Source organism: Opisthocomus hoazin, chromosome 7 (assembly GCF_030867145.1).
Source record: "Opisthocomus hoazin isolate bOpiHoa1 chromosome 7, bOpiHoa1.hap1, whole genome shotgun sequence".
NCBI classification, from domain to species: domain Eukaryota; kingdom Metazoa; phylum Chordata; class Aves; order Opisthocomiformes; family Opisthocomidae; genus Opisthocomus; species Opisthocomus hoazin.
The window spans coordinates 54,588,303-54,610,140 of NC_134420.1; the positions used below are offsets into that span (position 1 = coordinate 54,588,303).

At 37.2% G+C, this 21,838-nt stretch overlaps 1 protein-coding gene across 7 annotated transcripts in view; it reads right to left on the reverse strand.

The window, feature by feature from the left end:
- The window catches only part of EML5 (EMAP like 5), a 119,587-nt gene that overhangs the window by 6,498 nt on the left and 91,251 nt on the right, over window positions 1-21,838 (reverse strand). For 2 of the 7 annotated variants that reach the window (XM_075426049.1, XM_075426047.1), the window contains 11 exons: window positions 16,664-16,742; window positions 15,490-15,619; window positions 14,697-14,795; window positions 12,581-12,601; window positions 9,533-9,706; window positions 7,908-8,116; window positions 4,528-4,685; window positions 2,141-2,255; window positions 1,476-1,664; window positions 1,099-1,271; window positions 34-196 (listed from right to left, as the gene is read on the reverse strand). In XM_075426049.1, the coding sequence (XP_075282164.1) occupies window positions 34-196; window positions 1,099-1,271; window positions 1,476-1,664; window positions 2,141-2,255; window positions 4,528-4,685; window positions 7,908-8,116; window positions 9,533-9,706; window positions 12,581-12,601; window positions 14,697-14,795; window positions 15,490-15,619; window positions 16,664-16,742 (1,510 nt within the window). Of the gene's footprint in view, window positions 1-33; window positions 197-1,098; window positions 1,272-1,475; window positions 1,665-2,140; window positions 2,256-4,527; window positions 4,686-7,907; window positions 8,117-9,532; window positions 9,707-12,580; window positions 12,602-14,696; window positions 14,796-15,489; window positions 15,620-16,663; window positions 16,756-21,838 lie in introns of those variants that run through there. The other 5 variants (XM_075426051.1, XM_075426050.1, XM_075426048.1 and 2 more) reach the window with 4 other exon arrangements.

The following is a 21,838-nucleotide window of genomic DNA, read 5'->3' on the forward strand; positions in this document are numbered from 1 at the left end:
TACGTTTTCCATTCGGTATCTTATAACTGATACCTGGAGATACGAGCTATCTGCAGAGAAGTCCATCTGGATCACAAAACTTGGGATATCTTTGCAATAGCTGACTCGATTCAGTGTGGGACCCAAAGTCAGATCATAAAAATCCACTGCATTCTCACTGGAACCGACTGCTAAGTAACGAGAATCTGGGCTAAACCTGAAGAGATAAAAGGGTTTTATGAACACAGGCTGGCACTCGCAACAGATTCTAATATTTAAGAAGCATGGGTAAATTTGCATTTCAAGTATCTGCTATCCAGAACTAAAGAGGGAGGCAGAGTATTGCGTCTGCTAAGCAAAATAACTTTTGAAACAAAATTTTCAGGGAACGTACAGGCAGTAGAAGGTGACAATACTTTCGGTACAGCTGTTACATATAAGTGAACTGAGAACATCTCTGGAATAACGCTGCTCATTACCTGATCTCATTAACATCTCAACAGTCTAACAACTCTGTGACACGCCCCAGATGACTTTGACTCTCTAATGCTATACTTAGCTGATCATGACCAATTTATCTCACAGAAGGAACAGTCACGTCCCCCACTCAGGAAACAGATGCAAAATTTCACTTCTGCTAACTCCTTGCTAACAAAACACAACCAAGAGCAAACCGACAGACAGGTATTTCCATTGTCTCTCACAATACAGTCTTCATCTGTAAATCTGTGGTCTTACTTTACCTCCCACACATCATCTCACCCTGCTCCTTTTCCCTTCTTCTCATCTGCCCCCCGATTAGGATGGTCTCTTCCTATTGTTCATTTACTTCCCCACTCACCCTTCATTTTAACTAATCCTTGGCAATATCACCTGACACCCCCCCTATGGTACTGCCTGGTTTTTGACTGATTGCCATCTCTGATCTTCATCTACCTCCTCTTTTCTTTTTATTGGTGGTATCAGGGTAATCACGCAAACTTCACAGTTCGCACATTGATTCCAGCTCTCTGAAATATCACTGCAATGCTTCTCAGAACATAAAATTGTACTTTGAAAAATCAAAATAACACAGATTTCTAGAATACTACAATAGACAAAGGCATTATATTTTCTGACCTGATATCCTGAATTGCTGATCTTCTGTCCCTTTTTTTCCCCCAAATTTTTAGAGAGGTCACAAGTAAGATAATAAATTCTCCATTTTTCATGCCAATAGCTACCATATCGCCTTCTGGGCTGTAACAAACAGTGCGAGCTGCATGTCCTAAGCTGACTTTGTTTAGCATCTTCTGTGAAGAAATAAAAAACCAGAAGAGTAAATGTTTCTATTTGTTTCATATTTCAAAAGTACCTTACACTAACAGTTTGCCACCATCAGATGGATTATTCTCTGAATACATCAAAAAACAAGTTTCAAGTCCTCACCACCACAACAAATCTAGGATTTTTTAATCATTTTTTTTCCTAAACAACACCTATTCTCTAACACCTACCTTTTCAGCAATATCCCAGAGTCTTACTGTGCCATCTTCTGCAGCAGAAAGGAAAAAATCTCTGGAAGGATGCGTTGCTAGGCCCCAGATTGGCCCATCCATATGACCATTAATTAGAATGTTACATGCAGCATTTTTCTCTCCAACTTCTATAATTTCAGCATTTCTTGTCCCAACAAGAATTTTCCCCTTGAAGAACAGTAAAAGAATTATCTCTGATATAACACATTAACTACTCGTGATGAACAGTAATAAAGACATAATCCAAAGCTATAGCTCTGTCAAGGTTTGCTGAAATCAGGTAATCAAATAATCAAAGATGATTTATCTTTTGAACTCTTCTATGATTTATTAAAGTACAAAGCTGCACATAAATCACAATGCTAGTTGAGTTATTGCTTCTAAGCCAGATATTTGAAGTGTGAAAAGAAAATAGAAAAGAAATCCTTAGTTAGTCTTTAACAAAAACATATACAGAACATTATCCTAAGTAAAACTAAGATCTCTGGCAGTAGATTTTTTTTTTTCTGCTGTAAAATCAATTGTAGCCCCTTCTAGCTCAACCTTTAATTTCAAATACTAGGAAGCAATTTAGCGTATATTTAATGCTATAGATCAATCCACAAATTATAAGCTTTATTTTGAAGACATGATGCTTTCTTTACCTTGCCTCTACAAACAGAGCGAACACAGTCCGTCATTTGTCCTGTCTCTAGTCTAAAGGCACGACATCGTTTCAGCTCTTGATCCCATAGCTTAACTGCTCCTCCTTCCTTTGAACTGTGAAGAAATCAAGAACAGCCATGAGTATAATGGCTGGCACAAAAAGACAATGAATGTGTAAAAGATCTATATTATTTAATGTAATGTTTTGTAAATGAGGCATTTTAGTATGTTTTAAATTAGTAAAGATTCCATTTGTTTTTACTGAACAGGCGATGTCAATATGCCGAGCCTCCTAGATAAGCAAGAAACACTGATTCAAAGTCCTTGCTGTACTGCTTTACAGAACAAGTTGAAAGATGGTCACTGCTAAGCTTATTCCGAATTAGTAGCTCTTAGGGAATTTATCTAGTCAAAGGAACAGTCAAGTGTGCGAACAAACTGCCATCTTATTCTTAAGACAGGCAGAGATTATGAAAATATAGTTATAGGAAACAGTAAAGATATGTATTTTACTACTGTGAAATAAATGACAGAAGATTTTAACTTCTGTGAAAATCTCACTGATTTCACTGCTGTGAAATCAATGACAAAGACACAGGAGAAAAACCACACAATGGTAATTGCACAGGATACCCAACTAATAAGTATTAATCATGAAAGTACTATGTATTTCCCACCCACTTTCAAGAGAACTGGTATTTCAGTAACAGACACATTACAATAAAAAAGTATCTAAAAATGAGATAATGTTTAATGAAACAGTTTTAAATCTGACATTTCCAGCTGAGCTGTGACATATTTAACTGTTGTCAAAGAGAAATCTCCCTCAACAGAAAATATAATGTTCCACAATATTGAGCTGCCAGTGTTACAACTTTGATTACTGAATGAACCCTGACAAAGAACTCCAGAAAGTTTAAGCACAATTACTGCTTTTGTACTATTATTACTAAAACAACTGTATGTAATGAATTATAAATTTCTAGCCTTTGCAATGCAATATTCTTTGCTTCCCAACAGCACTGTTTTGACATATGATTGGTCATCATACTTGTCAAAAAGATTTTATCAAAAGAGGCTGGTGAACTGCAATTAAGAATGCCAAGGCAGAAGCAAACATGCAATTTTCCTAAATACAGAATTTGGTTTGTATGCTTTCAATACTCTGTTTTCCCACAGGAGATGAGTTATTGTTTCTTACGGTTATTCATTACTATTTCTTTCAGGTCAAACACTAATGATTAACAGGCTCTGAAGCTAAGTGGTAGAGAGAATACTCTCTAAATAAAATTGCAATGATGTTTTATAAATACTATTTCAAGCACAGGAATAAATAAGTTTTCAGTTTTCTGAGTATCGACCAGGATCTTTAAGGACTATTTAAGGAAAATGTAGTAAGTGGCTTCTGTCCTGCAAAATGGGGCACTATCATGCCATCAGATGGACTGTATTACAGCTGAAGCTTTTTTTTCTTTTACCATTAGCAAGGTGCTAAGGAAAAAACTTGAAGAGATACTTTGCTTACAACCCCATAAACAAAAGATGTTGCTGTACCTCTAGATTCGAGAGAAGACAGTTTGCTATCATAACTAAACAAATCCTTCCTTTAAAGGAAGCTGTGCATTATGCTGTTCTAGTATTTATCACTCATTTATTTGATCACAATTGTGCAAATTACTTGGATTAACCACCTCAGTTTAACTTCAGAAAAAGAAATAACTCACCAAGGACTAGGTACCTGTTGTAATAAACACCACTGAACCATTTAGTAACACGATAAGGTGATTTCAAGGCTACCTTTGATTATAATAGCTCATTCCTTTCCAGCTTAAGGAGGGACAACTGTACCATCTGTTTGATAACTGTGTATTTGTACTTGGAGAAACATTATTGGACTAATGTAATTCAGTACAATTCATAATGCAATACAATAAGCCATTCACATAATTTATTTTACACTTGCCTATTGTTGTTAACCAAAAATGATGTGAAATAATCATAAAACGCCTGAAGAAGCTTGCACATGTGCTTTACAAAGATGACCGTTATCTACAAGTTAAAATTATGAAGCACTACTTCCACAGCATTTAGATTCTGATCCACCCCCCTTGAGTTCAGGCACTTCAGCAAGGCACTCACGTCAGGATCCTAGCCACTCTTGGCTTGCTCTTATAATCAATGGAAAAAAATAGGTACTTGCAACTCATGTGGGCTTACCTGCACTTTGGAGGTGGTGGCTACTTTTTTTTCTACCACCTATCCAGAGATCTGAAAGTGACTACTCTTCTAGCCTTGACGTCTCCACTGCCTAGTGTTAGATGGGATGAATCCAAACCATTTTTAAAGCCTACATGTGCATGCAGAAAAAAGAAAAAAGATGACTCACGGCCTTTCTTTGCCTCCTGTAACGATCAAACCATCTCTTAATGTGGTATACATTGTGAAAACAGGTCCATTGTGAGCTTTGGCCACAATTCGTATCAGCACATGATCTTTCCAAACACAAACATCTCCACTGATAGTACCTGTAAATGTCAAGTTATTCTGAAAAGAAGAAAAACATACTGATCATTTAATTCTGGGTAAGGCAGAAAGAAAAAGATTCAGAAATAAAGATCATCACTATTTGCATTTAGGCAGATTGCTTTTATTTGCTGCTGTCGAAGAGTGAGTTGTGGAAGAGGTATTAACAGGGACAAAACAATGAGCTACTATGTTCTTTCTTGAAGTCTGAAACATGCTTTCTTGTAGCTAATAGGCTCTGCACTCCAAGAAGAAATGCAATGACTGAAGCTTCACAGAATCATAGAATGCTTTGGGTTGGAAGGGACCTTTGAAGGTCATCTAGCCCAACCCCCTGCAGTAAGCAGGAACATCTTCCACTAGACCAGGTGGCTCAGAGCTCCATCTAACTTGGCCTTGAACACTTCCACTTGAACGCATCCAGAACTTCACTGGGCATCTCATCCCAGTGTTTCACCACCCTCATTGTAAAAAAATTTCTTCCTTGTATCCAGTCTAAACCTACCCTCCCTTAGTTTAATGTCATTACCCCTTGTCCTGTCACAACAGGCCCTGGAAAAAACATTTTCCCCATCTTTCCTATCGGTCCCCTTTAAGTACTGGAAGGCTGCAATAAGGTCTCCCTGGAACCCTCTCTTCTACAGGCTGAACAGCTCCAACTCTTTCAGCCTTTCCTCACAGGAGAGGTGTTCCAGCCCCCAGATCATTTTTGTGGCCTCCTCTGCACCCACTCCAACAGTTCCATGTCTTTCTTGTACAGAGGGCTCCAGAGCTTGATGCAGGACTCCAGCTGGGGACATCGAGCCTTGTGCCATTGACCACCACCCTCTGGATGCAACCATCCAACCAATTCCTTACCCACTGAACAGTCCACCCATCAAATCCATATCTCCCCAATTTAGAGAGAAGGATGTTGTAGGGTACCATGTCAAAGGCTTTACAGAAGTCCAGATAGATGACATCTGTAGATTTTGCCTTGTCCACTGATGCAGTCACTTCATCATAGAGGGCCACTAGGTTGGTCAGGCAGCACTTGCCCTTGGTGAAGCCATGCTGGCTGTCTCAAATCACCTCCCTGGCCTCCATGTGCCTTAGCATAGCTTCTAGGAGGATCTGTTCCACGACCCTCCCAGGCACAGAGGTGAGGCTGACAGGTCGGTAGTTCCCAGTGTCCTCCTTTCTACCCTTTGTAAAAATGGGTGCAATGTTTCCCTTCTTCCAGTCACCAGGGTCTTCATATGACTGCCATGACTTTTCAAATGCCATGGAGAGTGGTTTGGCAACTACATCGGCCAACTTCCTCGGGACTCTGGGATGCATCTCATCAGGTCTCATAGATTTATGTATGTTCAGGTTCCCCAGGTGGTCACAAACCTGATCTTCCCTTACAGTGGGAGGGGATTTACCTCCTTGATCCCCATCTTGTGGTCCATTGACTCCAGAGGGGTGAGGAGAGAGGTTGCCAGTGGAGACTGAGGCAAAAAGGTTGTTGAGTACCTCTGCCTTTTCCTGATCTATTGAAACTAGGTTGCCATAGGGAGATCAGGGTTGGTCACAGGACTATCTATGTTTTAAGCCTACCAATCAGGTGTGCAAACTGTGGCAAAAAAGTAGAAAACCAAGAACAGTTTCACACAGAGGCAATTTGCACCCCCTGCTATGCACACTATGCTTGCAGTCATTTTTGTTGTTAGGTGAAGGTATTCACTGGATTACAGTAACCACTATTTTATGAAGAAAACAGTTGGATTTAACTCAGAACTAAAAGCTGCCTGTTCTTCTTTACTTCTGCTTCCTGTTTTTGAAAGGTAATTAAAATAAATTTACTTATCTCTGAAATTTAAGGACAATTTCTTAGGGTACACTTAAAACCAATAGGAACTGGTTATTGAGTAAAACTGTTTTAGTAACTTATGTGAACAATCCTCAAATTCAGTATCATGTGTAGTATTTCAGAATACCAGTATGCATGTATAGATATGGCAAGAACACTTTCCTTTACTAAGGTGGGTCGATATTCTTACATCCTTTTTTTAAGGGGGTGGGGAGTGTGGACGATGTGCTCTAGTAAATTAAACAGGACTGGAAATGAACTTGGGAGCAGAGCCTCTGATCATGCTCACAGCGTAACTGTGGGGCTGTTTTCAACTCCCACTGGACTATCTGCTTCTGAGAAAAAATCAAGGAAGAAAAGCACTCCCAGAACCGCTCCCTATAGGAAGTACAGAGAACACACCAGGCTTGGCTTTATTCAGTTTTCACGGCTTTTTACAAAACCGCAACAAGCTTTGCATCCTCAAATCACCTCATACCACACTCCAGGACATTCAGCATACAGCCTGGTTTTCATGCTAAGAATCTGTCCCTCCATAAGAAAGTTCACAGAGGCTTCCCAAACCCCAGACTAATGCCTGGGCTGTGCATCTCTAAGAGTTATCATTTGGAAGATAATCTTGTTGCTTTGTAGGGCTCTCTCTTAAATCAGAGGTACCTGAGAGAGACATGTCACTCTGGACAAGAGATGAAAAATGGAAACCACAGGCCAGTCACAGTTTCAAAAATCAAAATCAATAGTAGAAGTTCTGTCTGGACCCAACAGGCAGATCAGCAAGCAGGACAGTAACGCATGCAACAAGAGATCCACCACTTCAGAGAAGAAATCTGTGGCTATCTGCCCAGCTGAAGAGAAGAGTGCTGGTCATACAGAGCAACTCCTGAAACAGCAAAGCCATGAAACTTAGCTACAAAGCCCGCATCTGTCACAAAAACCCCAAAGCAAAACAAAACCCTACTGTGGTTGTGTAACAGCCATAGATGTTAATGCATGCCCCAGGACAATGCTGCTCTCAGATCACCCATTACTCGTAACGCATACAGATTATAAAACAATCATCCCCACATGGACATAAAAGTAGCCTCAGTTCTACTGTTTGGTTCCTGCAGTCTAGAGTCAGCTTTATTTCACCTGGATTAAATACCAAGCAGTGTATTATCAGTTCAAAGCACCTATGTTTGTTTGTTTGAAAACATACAAATCCGTAATCTTTTTTCTTTCCTGTTCTAAAGAAAGCTGGTATTAGATCTAACTAGCAGGCAGGTATTAGAAACGCTACACTGAGTTTAATAAAACAACTGACATACTCATTAGCAGGTTAGAAAAGTCTCATTGAACTGAATAAATGCAGAAGAGTAAAAAATTATTGTTTGTACACATTTTAAAATAATTTGTGTTAAGGTACATACCGCTCCAAAAGCTACAGATAGCATGGTTTGCATTCGGGCTTCTTCTATGGAGCTCAGCAGCCCTTTTTTACTGAGAAGAGCTCTTCCAGCCAGTGTCCAGAACCTCACGTGTTTTACTCCCACAGAAACAAACTGGGTATCTGAATCTGGTCTGAATTCTGCTACAAATATACGCTGGTTATGACCAGCTCGGCTGGCAATTTTGGCACCTGGCAGAAAGAAAATGGGCATTTTGAATTCACTGAGAAAAAAATATATATTTATGGTTAAAAAAATACAAAAAATATGGAGATGATGAGTCATCGAACACCACACAGGTTGGGAAGAAAATCACAAACTGTTCCTAGATGAAAACTAAATTAAGATGCAGAAAAAAAAAGTCATTTCCTAAGACTCAGTAGCAAAGTGTAACACCTAATAAAGGTGCCACCTATTTACAATTTTCAATTTTCTCAGGAGTATAAAAGAGTTAGTAGCTCAGATCCAAGTAAGTTTCCATCTCTTCTCAAATTCCTATGAATCCTCTGAAAATCCCAAACTCTGGACAAATTATAAGAGACTAATAAATTACTTCTCTGAAAATTTTGTCTAAAGTTAGAAAGCTTTCTTATTTCTGTACAGAAACTCACTTTGGTACATACAGTCTTAGATTCAAAGGTAATGCTTTTCCAGTCTCTTCAGAGGTGTTAAAATCAGACATTTTGTCCTGTATGAAGATTCCTCTATCTGGATCCTCAGCTGCCATGCTGAATCTGTATCAACTCTTAAGAATAAGCACATGCACATTCTGACTGAAATGGCAGTGAACTGCTGCCTGGGCTTTTACCACACATCTTTCACACAGCCTAAGATTGTATGAATACATGTTTGACCTTGTGTCCAGCTCCACAGGATCTAACAGACAAGCTGTGAAGGATCACTTTTTATTAACCTGATAGGTGATCTTTAAACTTCTGAGAGATACTAGCTGATCAACAGAAATCTCCAAAGAGAGAGGAAATAAACCCCCAGGACTAGAGAATCAGTTTCATAATCTGGACATGGCTTTGCCAGACAGAAAGGAGCTGACCAAATCGCTTTAGCCTAAATCCTGAACTCCGATCAAAGCCAATCTGAAAACACGTAGTACAGTTTAAGACATCAACTACATAGCTGCACAGAGGAGCTGTACTGGCATCACATTTCTGCAGTTTGCAATTTTGGGGGGAAAATTTTAGGAGCACAACCACCTAGTCAGTAATCAGACTTTAGAGAAGAATATGAACAGAGAAAAATAGAAACTTTCTTCTGTGAGCAAAAAAGAGTTGTAAAGAGTTCTTTACAAGCAGCAAAGAAATGACTGAAATAATTAAGGAAAATACAAAGACTACAATTTTCTTTAATTATTTTAACTAGAAATCAGTGATCTTGATCTTTACACAACAGTTCCAAAGGAGATATTATCTAGCAGCTACTAGAATGGGTAAGCACATTTATTTTACCTCTTCTTGTACAGTGCGTAGTGCACAGCATTTATGGTAATAATTTTTGATCTGCTGATATTTTTATGTTACAATTGGTCTTCACTCAAGCCAACATACCTCTAACAATATAAACACATTCTACAAAAACAACCACTTTCCTACCTTCCTGCCACTTCCAAATGGTAATGGTGTGTTCAGGATCCAGCCCTACGGAGAGCAGAAGTTTGCCAGTGGCACTGAAACTGACTGAGCAAACGCCCTTGGAATGGTAGCACCGCAGTACCGACAGCGTCTGTTTGTTCATTGCATCCCACACATGAATAGAAGGAGCTGTAGCTACACAAATATAAAAACAAGTAATTAGTATACGTTTTGAAAATGTCTAATGATTTGCTTATTGAAGAAGTTAATATCTTTTGATAAGACAAATAAAATTGTTCTGGTCAGATGGAAAAAAAAAGGAAAGAAAAGAAAGGAGATTTTGGCCTCCCTTTGGAAACCAATTTGTGGCAAACAGGATCACTAAGTAGGACTAAGAAGTTGGCCTCCTTACACTACTAGAGACAAAAACTTTCTTTAACCTGTTACTTGACTTCTGAAGCACAGCAGAAGCTCTGAAAGCAAGCTGTGTTCCACTTTTCTCATAGTAAAACTTAGCTTAGCATGCTAACTCAAAAACCTTCATAAATACTGAGCAGATCGTCAAGAATGTAATTTCTACATGGGGCTTTTGGACAACTGAAAGCTACGGAGAAATCAGTTTACAGTGCAAGGCCAAAATCTCCTTTCCTACGAAATGGCCATCTGTCTGAAATGCATGCTCTTGGATGAGAACGTCAGCTGAGAAAGCAGCTTGCTTACTGATGTAGAAGAACTATGGTATTTAATTCAGTTTGCATTGTTTAGACTGCAAGCTCCAGCAAGAACCATCTTTTCACGCTACTAATATTTGCGATTGTTTTTATTACGATGACAGCTACTTTTTTTTTTCCAAGTGCAATGCCTTCTCCAAAGATCTTGCAATCCATGTACAGTTTGCAATCTCTGAATAACATCTATGACATTTCCAGGACAGCAAGATTTTCTCTCAAACTTCTTTACTTCTGATCTCTAGTAAATCTGACTGAAGAGTCTGGAGGTTACTGGTTATTGTTGTAGACCCAGATTCACATAAACTAAACTTTATTTCAGCTCTATGCTTTGTGTTTCTAATCAGCTAAATCTAGTCCCTCAGAGGCACACATATGACGAGAAACAGTAGGCACAGGGACCTCGGCCAAATTCTAGGTACATGAAACAAAGTTTTTGAGCACAATTCCACAGCTGTTCCAAGACAGTCTTTAGAACAATCTTCCCAGTTTCTTCTGTTTCTCATTGGAATGTCCTCTCATGGCACCAACATGCTGTTATCATCACCTTCTGAGAGGTACTACAGCACAGTATAGACATGCCATTAAAACACAAAGGGCAGGGGTTGGCAATAACTGGCATGTCTCAAAATATTCAGCAAATTCCTTACTGTCCTCATGCAAAGTTGAGGCAAGGGAAAGCTTTATTACGGCTCTAAACTCTTTTTTCCTCTTCAGCACTCCCCTTTGTAAAACTCTGCCCTTCACCTCTGCACCTCCCCTACAGCCTTGGCCAAAATTTTTTGTCTGGGTGGCAAACAAAAAATTTCACCTAGATTTCACGAATAAGAACTGACAAAATCTTTCAGAACAAGATTGGCAGGACAGAGAACATGGACTCTGGAGTTGTCCTACTGGGCGGTGTTCTTTGGAAAGTCTATGTCCTGACACTGCATCGTGTTTGTGGAGCACTCCAGTTGCTCAACATCTGCTCTCACAACAGAGATTCTTCTAAGCTGTCACCTCCTGCTGGGAGAAGTTAAAGCTACCATGGGCTAGCAGGACAAAAGATATCTTCAGTACAATGAAGCAAATCTATACCAAGTCATTATGAAACCTAATTTGCCATCCCAGCCTACTGCAAACATTACTGCTTCAAGGACCTCTGCATCACTTAGACAACAGAAAACTGGAACTATAGAAAAGCAAAAGTTGGTAAGAAAGGTGCCAAATAGCCATTGATAAATTTTAAGTGAAACTATGTAACTTTCTAATGAAGGCAGGCAGCAGCTTGGATTCCAGACCAATGGTTCCACAAAGAAGAAAAAAGTAAGAGTGCTGGTTTCAGGCAGTGACAACAGAATTTTGTAATATACACAAGCTCAAACTAAAGTTGCAGTAGGAAGAAGGCAAGTGAGAGAGGGAAAGTCTCCAGGCATTATATGCAGGACTAGAGATGTTCTTTCATATAAACAACCATATCATCATTGCTTCTTTTATACAGTTTAAAAGTGTGGGAAAAAGTACCTATATTCTTCCTCCCATCCTTAGAGCAAGCACAATTTGGCATATTTAAAAAAAGTCAACACACATTAAAAATGCCATTGTACATTTGTTCTTCACAGAACAAGCTTTAGATCCACATGAAGATTATTATATTTTCTAGGTACACATGAGCACACATTTATGCATCTCTGAAGATGTGTCACAAGACAATTATGGCTGTTCAACAAGGAACACATTCACTCATGATGGTGATGAATTTTTAAGATTATTGTTAAAAAGCAAACATTAATAAAAAACAGCTCAGTCAAGACTGTCGAACTGTCAAAGACCCAAAATGATACAGAAAAAATTAAACTGACATCATAACAAGCATTTTGGATCAGTGGTAATAACTGCATGACAATCATACATAAATGTGAAAGGTGATTGTTTTTTTCACTCAGTCACCTAGGCCTCCTCAATGGAATTGACTTTAGAAATGCATATTTAAAATTATACTCAATTGATTGCCTAAAACAAATGTTAATTGTCAGCCCCAACATGTCTATAAAACCTGCAAGCGTACAGAGGAATGCTATAGTAGCAGTATGTATCAGAACTCACTAATCACTGGGCAGAAGGAAGGGAATATCTTACAACCAAAGTAGTTTTTAAGCGTGTTCTAACATTTTAACTGTTTCTGTATTTACAATTTGCTAGCTGGTGCGGTTTATATTCAGTGCTGACAGTAATATGACTGATATAGGGTTTTAATAAACTAAAAATTAATTCACGTCACTTATTACTCTATAAAGTTGTAGATGGCTACTACATAGGCTAACTATACCTGAAGATGTTAAAATTTTATATCCCTTACCTGACATATCTGCTGAGTCTCCTGTAATGGAAAAGCAGCAGAAAAATGATTAGACCAGAAGTAAGATTAAGTGCTAAAGAAAATATATGCCACATTTAGTGTAATTTCTTAACACACACCTTGATGTCATCTCTTTGCATTGCAGCAGCACCAATACTGCTTTTAGTGTTAAAGATGAACAATTACTCATAAAAGTCAGTCACACCAGAAATAAAAATTGGTAGAATTACTATATTTTGATTTCCATTTTGAGTCACAACACAAAAATCTAGTTTTGGTGCATGTTAGGTCTCTCTGTGCCAAATTAAATAAAAAACACATCTTACATGTTACTGGTATTTTAATAAATTAAATAAAAAAAAAAGCAGCTGATTGCTATTCTGCTAAGTAATATTTGAGTCTGATCTTGACAAGTGGCAAATACACCCAATGTTCTTCTACAGGATCAGTAAGAAATCAGGATTATAAAGGTTCAGGTACTGGGAAGTATTACGAGACCCTGCATAACAGCATTACAGTTTAAAAATACTTGAAATAATGTTTCTGTAAATCTTCTGAAGATTTAAATGATGATGGTAAAGCTATGTTTGTGCCAGCCATATCAGTAGGAAACCTAGCAGCAGTTAAGTATGTTCTTTATGGAGTATGTATGCCATAACATCTGTTCAGAACCTAAAAATAAATGTTGTTTGAAGATATTTTGCTTCTAGCTCATTTTTCAGATTTAATTATTTGCTTAAAAATATGCTTTGTAGTTTAATTTTTAAGTGTCATCTCCTCTTGATTTGTATGCCTTAATCCACATTACGAAACAGTTACAATTGTTCTACTGCTAGATGATGTGGAAATGATTCTGAACTAAAAAGGCATTAAGGGTCCTGTGTTTCTTCTTGGCTACGACAAACACTGAAGACAATCCAGGCAAAGAACAAATTTTCACATTATGCCTACATTCTTCCCGTATATTCTATCATATGGAAAGGCAAACAGGGCCAGATTAAGAAATATGTGGAAAAAGCAGATTCCTAAAGACAATAAAAGTTCTGTAATTTCTGCAAATGTTCTTTGCAATCAAACCATAGGCAAAAATCTGCTGATATTTTTTTCAATTTAAATAACTTCCAATTGATGCGAGGCAAGAAGCTCACCAAGAAATGAAGCTATTTTTGCTAAGCAGTTACTACTATCAATGAGTCAATTTTCATGAGACATGCACCTAAAAATCCAGCAGATAGAGGGAAGCAGGTAATAAACTCTGACACACTAACCTTATTTAGAGGAAACACCTAAAACAAACCTACAGAAAAAAAAAAGCCATTCTGGCTAAAATAAACTACGGGGTTTTTTTCTGTTCTATGCACTAACAAAAACAATGTGGGTTTGAATCTGTTGAGGAACAATTGAAGGTACAGAGATTGCAACTGGACTACAAAAATGACACTATTCTGCAAAATTTAGAAACAGCAGTATTAGTTCAGCTATGCAGATGCACAGTGATTTTTTATTCCTTTTTCTTTTCTCTTTTTATTTTTTAAACTGGTTTGTTCATAGACCAATTTTGATGTTACTATGGAACATATATATTTCCCCCCTAAATCTAAATTTATCTGTAGGGAAACACCATCAGGGTTTTGGTTCTGCCTAGAATATTACAACTACATATTGTCAAAACATCAGGTAGGTATTATAAATCTGCCTGATGAGCTAAAGCCTACATAAAGTGACATCTATTTTAAGAATTCTGGGTTTAGTCCATACAGAAATGAAGGATAGCTCAATTATGCTTCTTTGAAAGGGGTATGACTCTTTGAAGGCCTAGCACAAGCTGATTGTTAAATAAAACCAGACTAATTTCATGGGGCTTAAGATTTCTAAAAAAATGTTTTTGATAACACTCCAAACAAAAGATAAGCTTAATCTTCTCTCATGCCTCAATGTTTTTTGTTCAACTTTATTAAATTACACTCAAAGAAACATATAAAGAGGACAGGTAACTGAGTAACACTCATACAAACGGAGATAGCATAATCAAATATTTTTGTGATTTATCACGAACTCACAAGGCCCTAATTGCATGCTCTTACATTAATTTCTTTTTACAAAAATACAAACATACCTACTTGGCCAGTTGCCACTATGTTGGTAAACTTGGGGTGCTGATTTACAGTGAGGCACAAAATATCATCATTGTGTTCCTGATAAAAAGACTGAGAACCTAAAACAAAAAAAAAAAGAAAAAAGTCCAACTTGAATTATAAAATCATACACACATAGGCACGGTTAATGTTTGAAAATTATATAGTATTTGTTAGAAAACAGCATTATGGTGATGTTGCAGTTTGAAGCTTAAAATCAGGAAACAGGAACTCCTCCTAATCTTTTATCTCAATTTTAACACATAGCACCCAATAACTCCAAAACATACCCTCAAGTTTTCTACTACAAGTTGCTTAAGTATCACAGAAAAAAATGGCATTGTGTTACTTCTTAAAAGCTCCAAGTTATCTAAACTAAACTGGTTATTGGGAATGAATGTATGTGATACGGAGGACTGAAAAGTAAACCAAATAAAAATTAACTAGCTTAGTCTTCGAAAAAACATTAAACAACTATAATCACCCCATTGTTCAGCTGGTTTAGTTTCTGTGAACATTTTAACCAGCAAATTTCAGAAAGCTAATACCAAAATAATCAAATCTTTACCTCCTTCAAAATTCAGTCAGCAGAAACATTATATTTAGTTTGCTTATGCAGCTATTATGAATCATCTCTACAGACTGAATTTTCAGCAACAAATAATAATAATTTTCCCACATACTTTTATAAGACTTAAAGCATACCAATTACTTCATAAACTGTAACTCCCTGTGTGTAAAGAAACATTTTTCCGCAAGTGGGTTTTCTCCTACCTGTTGCCACATTATACAAGATCCCAATAGATGCAGTATGATATATTACATCAGCACCATCATTCAAATAGTGCACATTGTTTCTGCAGTCCTTGCCTCGGTACCCAAATACTAGCTCCAAAATTAGGTCCTAAAAAAGATGTTTACATCTATTAGATACTCAAAAAGTTAAAGCAATTATGAACTTTACAATCTTTTCCAGGATTTTATTTTTCAAACATGTCCTTATGCAGTAAAGGAGAAGGAGTTTAATGATTCTCAAACCAACAGAAACCAAGACCCTGCCTTCCCTGTCAGCTTACATTGCTGCTCATTCTTGCTGTACACAGTCATGTCATCCTCTCATCTGTTTGGTGGATGCTGGAGGGTATTTATGTTCTACACACGTATATATACACAGAAAGAAATACTCATACACGTGCATTTAAATAAATAAATAAATTACAGGGAGACAAGAAGAACACAGCTCTTTTGATGCAGAAGATACTACAAAACAAAGAATGACAAATACTGGTCCACCATTTAATTCCAGCTGGCAATTAAGAAAGCGGAACTACAGCCTAAAACTTCTAGAAAGCTGATGGCAAAAGGCCGTTTATTAACTTCATCAAACATTTTGTTTCATATCACAGAAAATATTTCAGTGGATATGAAGAACTGTATTTTTCAAGGTTACATGAAATTTCCACTTCCACTTAATCAAAAGTGAGTATATCTATTTGCATCGGCCACGTAACGAAAAAAAAACAACCGGTGCCTGAGCTAAAAGTATCATTAATAGATTTTAAAAAATTATTTTATTTTTAAAACAGTTAACAATGATGAAATTCAAATAAAGTTTAAAAATAAATTTTAAAAATTTTTGCAGTAAAAGACACTTAGTTTTATTAGTGATAATGCACCCATTAACAATCCTGTTATCTAAACATGACATATTGCTTTCTAGACACTCAATTTAAAAGTTTTATTGTTACAAAAAATAAAGTTGTGCTCCATTTTGTTTGCAAGAAAAAGTAATATCAGGCTTTTTTGGGATTTAAAAAAAATACTCTCCTGCTTCTTTTGCTATTTACTCACTATTCAGTATCTCCATCTTCGATATATTTAAAATGAAACAATAATTTAGTGTGTCCAGAGGAAAGGAAAACTAAGAAGAGATCAATGTGTTCCTTACCTCTATAGGTCTCTTTTTTTTCCCAACATTATTTGTTTGAAGTTTCTCCGGCTGTGGCAATGCCCTACTAACTGGTGGTCTGAAATAAAGAACTGTGAATAAGAGAAGGCTGTCCGTCACCCATTCCATACTAACACAGTACCTTCCAACGTGCTACTGCATATGGAAAACTCATAGCCCTATCCTGCTTAACTGATATTTGTATTCATCTTTAAAAGAAATAGCTCTGTCAAAGGAAAAAAACACCCACCTTTTTTAACATGCTAGGTTTTCCGACAATTCTTCAACAATCCATGAGGTTAACGCAAAAGCTTGTTTTACAATTAATGACTACTGATGCAATATTCTTAGCTTTTTCACGCTATATTCTTAAGTTACTTCCACCTTCTGTAGCAATTTTAATTGGATAAATATTAAAGGCTTACTTGAGTAATCTAAATACTTGAGATAATCAATCCTATTGCCACAAGCCTTCAGCAGGGCCTAACTCTTCCTATTTTTGTAATAGTTTGTGAGGAACCCCAGGTACACTTGCCCATTCACTCTTACATCAAGAGAAACAAGTTGTAGGTCAACACTTACTTAGAAGTAAACCATCACCATGCAAATGCATGAATGTCAGCCATAACTTATGTTCCACTGTTCTGAATAGCCCAGATTTAATTTAGAAAACTTAACTAGATGTCTGATAAATATCTGTAACATATCTTTCAGATTATGTCCAACTATCCATATACAAAGAAACATACAAATACGTTTTATTAATCAAAACTATGCAATTATTTCTAGTAATTTGGAGGAGCATTGGTTATTGATTCTATATATACAGCATACGTGGCCATGAAAAGAAACCTGTAAGTTTGCCCCTTAACAGGAACAATTCCCTTAAAAATAAATTCTTCAAATTCTATATATATCTATATAGATACAGATATATATCTATAATCTGTCTATAGATTCAATGAAATCCAGACTATTTAATCCAGCAGGCAGTGTGACAAACTAATATTACACACAAAGCAACAGGTCAGCTCTCTTTCATATTCTCTTTTTCATATGAAGTACTTTTAATTCCATTTCTGCTCTCAAATGATGACTTGGATGCAAAATAATCACCACGTCTTTTCTAAGAACAATAGACTATGATTTGTTTGCACATTGCATACCTTGAACTACACTCAAAAAGTATTTTTCCAGTTATTCAAATAAAGTATCATTTTCTGAGCTTTAGTCCTCCATTTTCCCTGACTAATTTTAGTACAATTTATAGATTGATGTCATATCACCAATCAAAAGATTTGAATGTATTATAATGCAAATTATACTGCAACTGTAAACTGTGTTCTGAGATACTTCAGTTACTCCCTCTACACTCAGAAGCTTATAAAAATATCGGCGGGGAAAAAAAATTTACAGAACAAAAAGAAATGATGAAAAATTTATGTCCAGTAAAGAAGTCTGTCAGGTGCCTGGATCACCCAAACATGACCAAGTTTATTAAAACTCTCTGTTGTGTTAGATAGGGCCAGAGAGACATACTTGAAATATTTATTTCAGCATCATGAATCTAAATTTTATTAAATGTAAAAATCTTTACAATAGAAGATCCAAATCCGGATCTAAAAAGAAACATTGCTACTTTACAGTGAACAGTTAACACAATGAGTCTTTTCGCAGGGAGGGAATATGGGCTGTATTAAACAAATTCTTATCAGAGTAAAGTATGAAATAATAATTTAAAGTTAAAAAGGAAATTCAAGGCATGATGGAAAACAACTAAGGCTCATGTTTCATATTCATTCATAAATAAGTGCAAATTAAAATAGAGAACACTAATTGAAGTATGGGGAAAGACTTTCACAACTTCATAAAGAATGGTACTCTAACACTTGTTTTTTGCTACTCCAAAATTCTTACTCTTGGAAAACAGACTTCTAAGAAACTGGCAGCAAAGGCAAAATCTGGGGACATCTACTGTGTATAGCAGTGCAGGTCAGAAAAGAAGTCCAGTGTGGACAGGCACTAAAGGTCTCCTTGCTCAGAGAAAAAGATTAGAAGATGGCAGCATTTAAATACATTCTTTCAGTCCTGCTTGAAATAAGTCTGGTGGGAATGTACCCCCCCTCGACTTCATTCTCAAAGGTCCTCAAGACAGAAAAGCCAGGCATTTGAATTTCATTTTCACTTCCAGCCTGGACCTAGCTCACAGCCACAGCATCCTGTCCCTTAGTCTGTGAAGATGAAAAAGTACTCTCCTGACTTTTAGAAAAGATCTGGGCTGTCCTTGTCATCTATACAAGCATGCTGGCCAGCAGCGGAAGCAAGGAATAAATCTGATTTCTGTCAGCAATCCCAACAGCCAATTTCATGACCACTCTTGAATCACTCCCATCTCTCAACCAGCTCTTGGCAGGTCTTACAATTGACATGGAATTCCTAGGCTACCCAGCTATCTTCTAGGTCCTTTCTTCTCTTCTGTCCTATCACCTCATCTAGCCCGTCATATTACAACAATAGTACTGCTAAGTATGATTAATACCCTCACTTTTTAATTTTAGAAAATAAAGAAACTACACTTCTATTTAGAAGTTTCTAAATTATGAACAGAAAACACTCCCAACAGGTCACAAAATTAATCATACTAAATATATATGGATAGAGTTCATCTAAAGTTTCGCAGAGGAAAAAATCTTTGACCATATTTGTTCCCCACCTTCACAGTAGACTAGCAATTTCAGTTACAAATACACAGATCAAGAGGTAACAGGTATCTCCCAGTACCATAGAAGTCTTCTTATCACTGCGTGTTACTCAAAAAAAATCAAATCCAATCAAGTAAAAATATTGAAATGCATGAACAAAAATTGAGAGGCACAGATTCTGTATGAGGAATGGGCTTTCTGACATCACTTCAGTGATACAGAGAATAAAACCCTGCCGTTATTCATTCAAGTAAATGAAGAGACAGAGAATGAGAGAAACTAGTACAGCCCAGGTCCAATTAAAATTTGCATGGGATGGGGTGGGGAATCGGACAGCTTCATCATCCGAGGGAAATTTAGGTTAAGATTCCCTCTTCTCTCATAAAAAAACAATTTTAAGTACTGCTTAAAACTGAACATATTCTAGTGTTCGCAATCTCTGAAGTTAAATGGCAAAATAATAACCAGCTCTCTGTCTTTGCAGTCAAAAATATTTGAACAATGAGCAAGGTTAACAAGTTAAATGAGTTGCATGATTATACATATCCTGTTATTTTATGGCCAAGAATCACAGTTATTGAAATATATCTAATACCTAATTTGTGTAGCAGGTTAATGATATTAAGAGCTGCTAACCATTTTTTCCTACCTATAGTTTATAACTTTGAATTATAATTAAATTTCCTTAATTCATTTGATACCTCCATAATTGCTGCTCATTTATTAGGTAACTAGCAGCACACTTACAAACGCAGGAAGTTGCTTAAAAACCACTTAGTGGTTCCTTAAAAACCACTTACATACTGTTGACTTTAAGTCCTTTTTTAAATTAAGCAAACACAATATGTACCTTTCTCTTTTTGAAGATGGAAATCAGGAACAACGCTGGAACGCTGAAAACTGGAAGACTGTATACCAATGGTTCTGTTGGTCCTAATCATTAGTGTTCCCCAGAATCAGAGAGGGGGGAAAAAGGAGGAACCTATAATAACTGGTATCAATATTCACTAGTTTTCTACTGTCATGTTACCTCTTCTCTCATCCCATGCAGCAGCTATAAAATCAAACAGCAAGCACAGCAGGGAGCACTGCAGAACTGTGTGACTGGCATGCTGTTTGTTGTGCCTGCTGCTTCTACTGGCATGTTGTAGACCTCAAGAAGGCTTCTGGAGAAAAAGAAATCCAGCTGTCAATGACACATTAAGGACTAAAAATAAAATCACAATGCCACCTTACTCAGCTGTGAAGCATGAACACCCAAGGTATGACTGCCAGCCTACACATACACCAGCAGACAAAAATCCAAACCTTCTTGAAGAAAGTAGAAAAACACACACTCCTCTTACAGTTCCAGAGTGCCTTTCTAGCTGAGAGAGAAATATAATTTCTGATGCTTTTCAGACAGCAAGGAAATCCTTAAATGTAGCTTCCTTTACATCAGATTGCAGCCAGCACATGGAACAAGAATATCAGAACATAGATCTAGTAACCTTGCATAAATTTCTCTATTACTTCGAAGTGCAAACTAAGAAGCATATCAGTAACTAACACCATTCTTAAAAAAAAACAAAAACAAACAACCTGTGAAAAGTAGCACAAGAGCAAATGAAGATTTCAGATTAAAGACAGGAGACCGCTATGCATTACCATCAAAAAACCCCACCTGATCTAAAGTAAGAAGTCCAAACTGTAGGGATCCAAGTCTAGTTCTCTTAGGACAATTCCTAAGAATCTATCCATAAAAATATTTTTATGTCCATCTCGATTTAGAGGTTCTAAGAAGAAAAAAGGCACTCCCAGAAATGCTATTTTTTAGGAGGAACTTCGTATATTTCTAAGTTGTCAGAGGCTAGCGCTGTTCGACTACTGTTGCCCAGATACACAAAAATCAGAGACAGAGGGAGGACTGCATAGGTCAGGGGAGATTCAAGGAAATTAAAAGCATACATCTAAGACAGCAGAAGAGATCTGTGTAATTACATATGTGAGGTAAAGAAAATGAAAAGTAGGTTCAGCAAGTTTTTCCCTGGGAAAAAAACCCAAAGAAACAAGCAAAGAAAAACAAACCACCAAATCCAAGCTTAATATAGCCGTAGGAAACTTGACTACCATAGGTCATCCAGACAGCTCTGGAGCAGAAGCGTGGGTCAGTGCTGGTGCTGAGCGGGCAGGCAGCATGCGAGGACTCTAGGCTCCATCACTGGAGGTCAGTCCTGCTTTACAGGTGGGGGTAGGGGAAGACTGAACAAAACTGACCAGTCCAGTCTACCTCCCGCTCCCTCCAGAATGATTCCAAATATTTTGCTGATTTCTCATGGACAATTCAGCAACAGTCTTCTTACTACTGCTCTAGAAATTGAGAAAACACAGCATAAAGAGCCCTTCTTCCACTTGTCACTCTCATATTTGACACAGAGCACTGAAGCATCCTTTCATTCCTTCCTTCCCCTCCCCCCCTTATTTATGTCCCTGA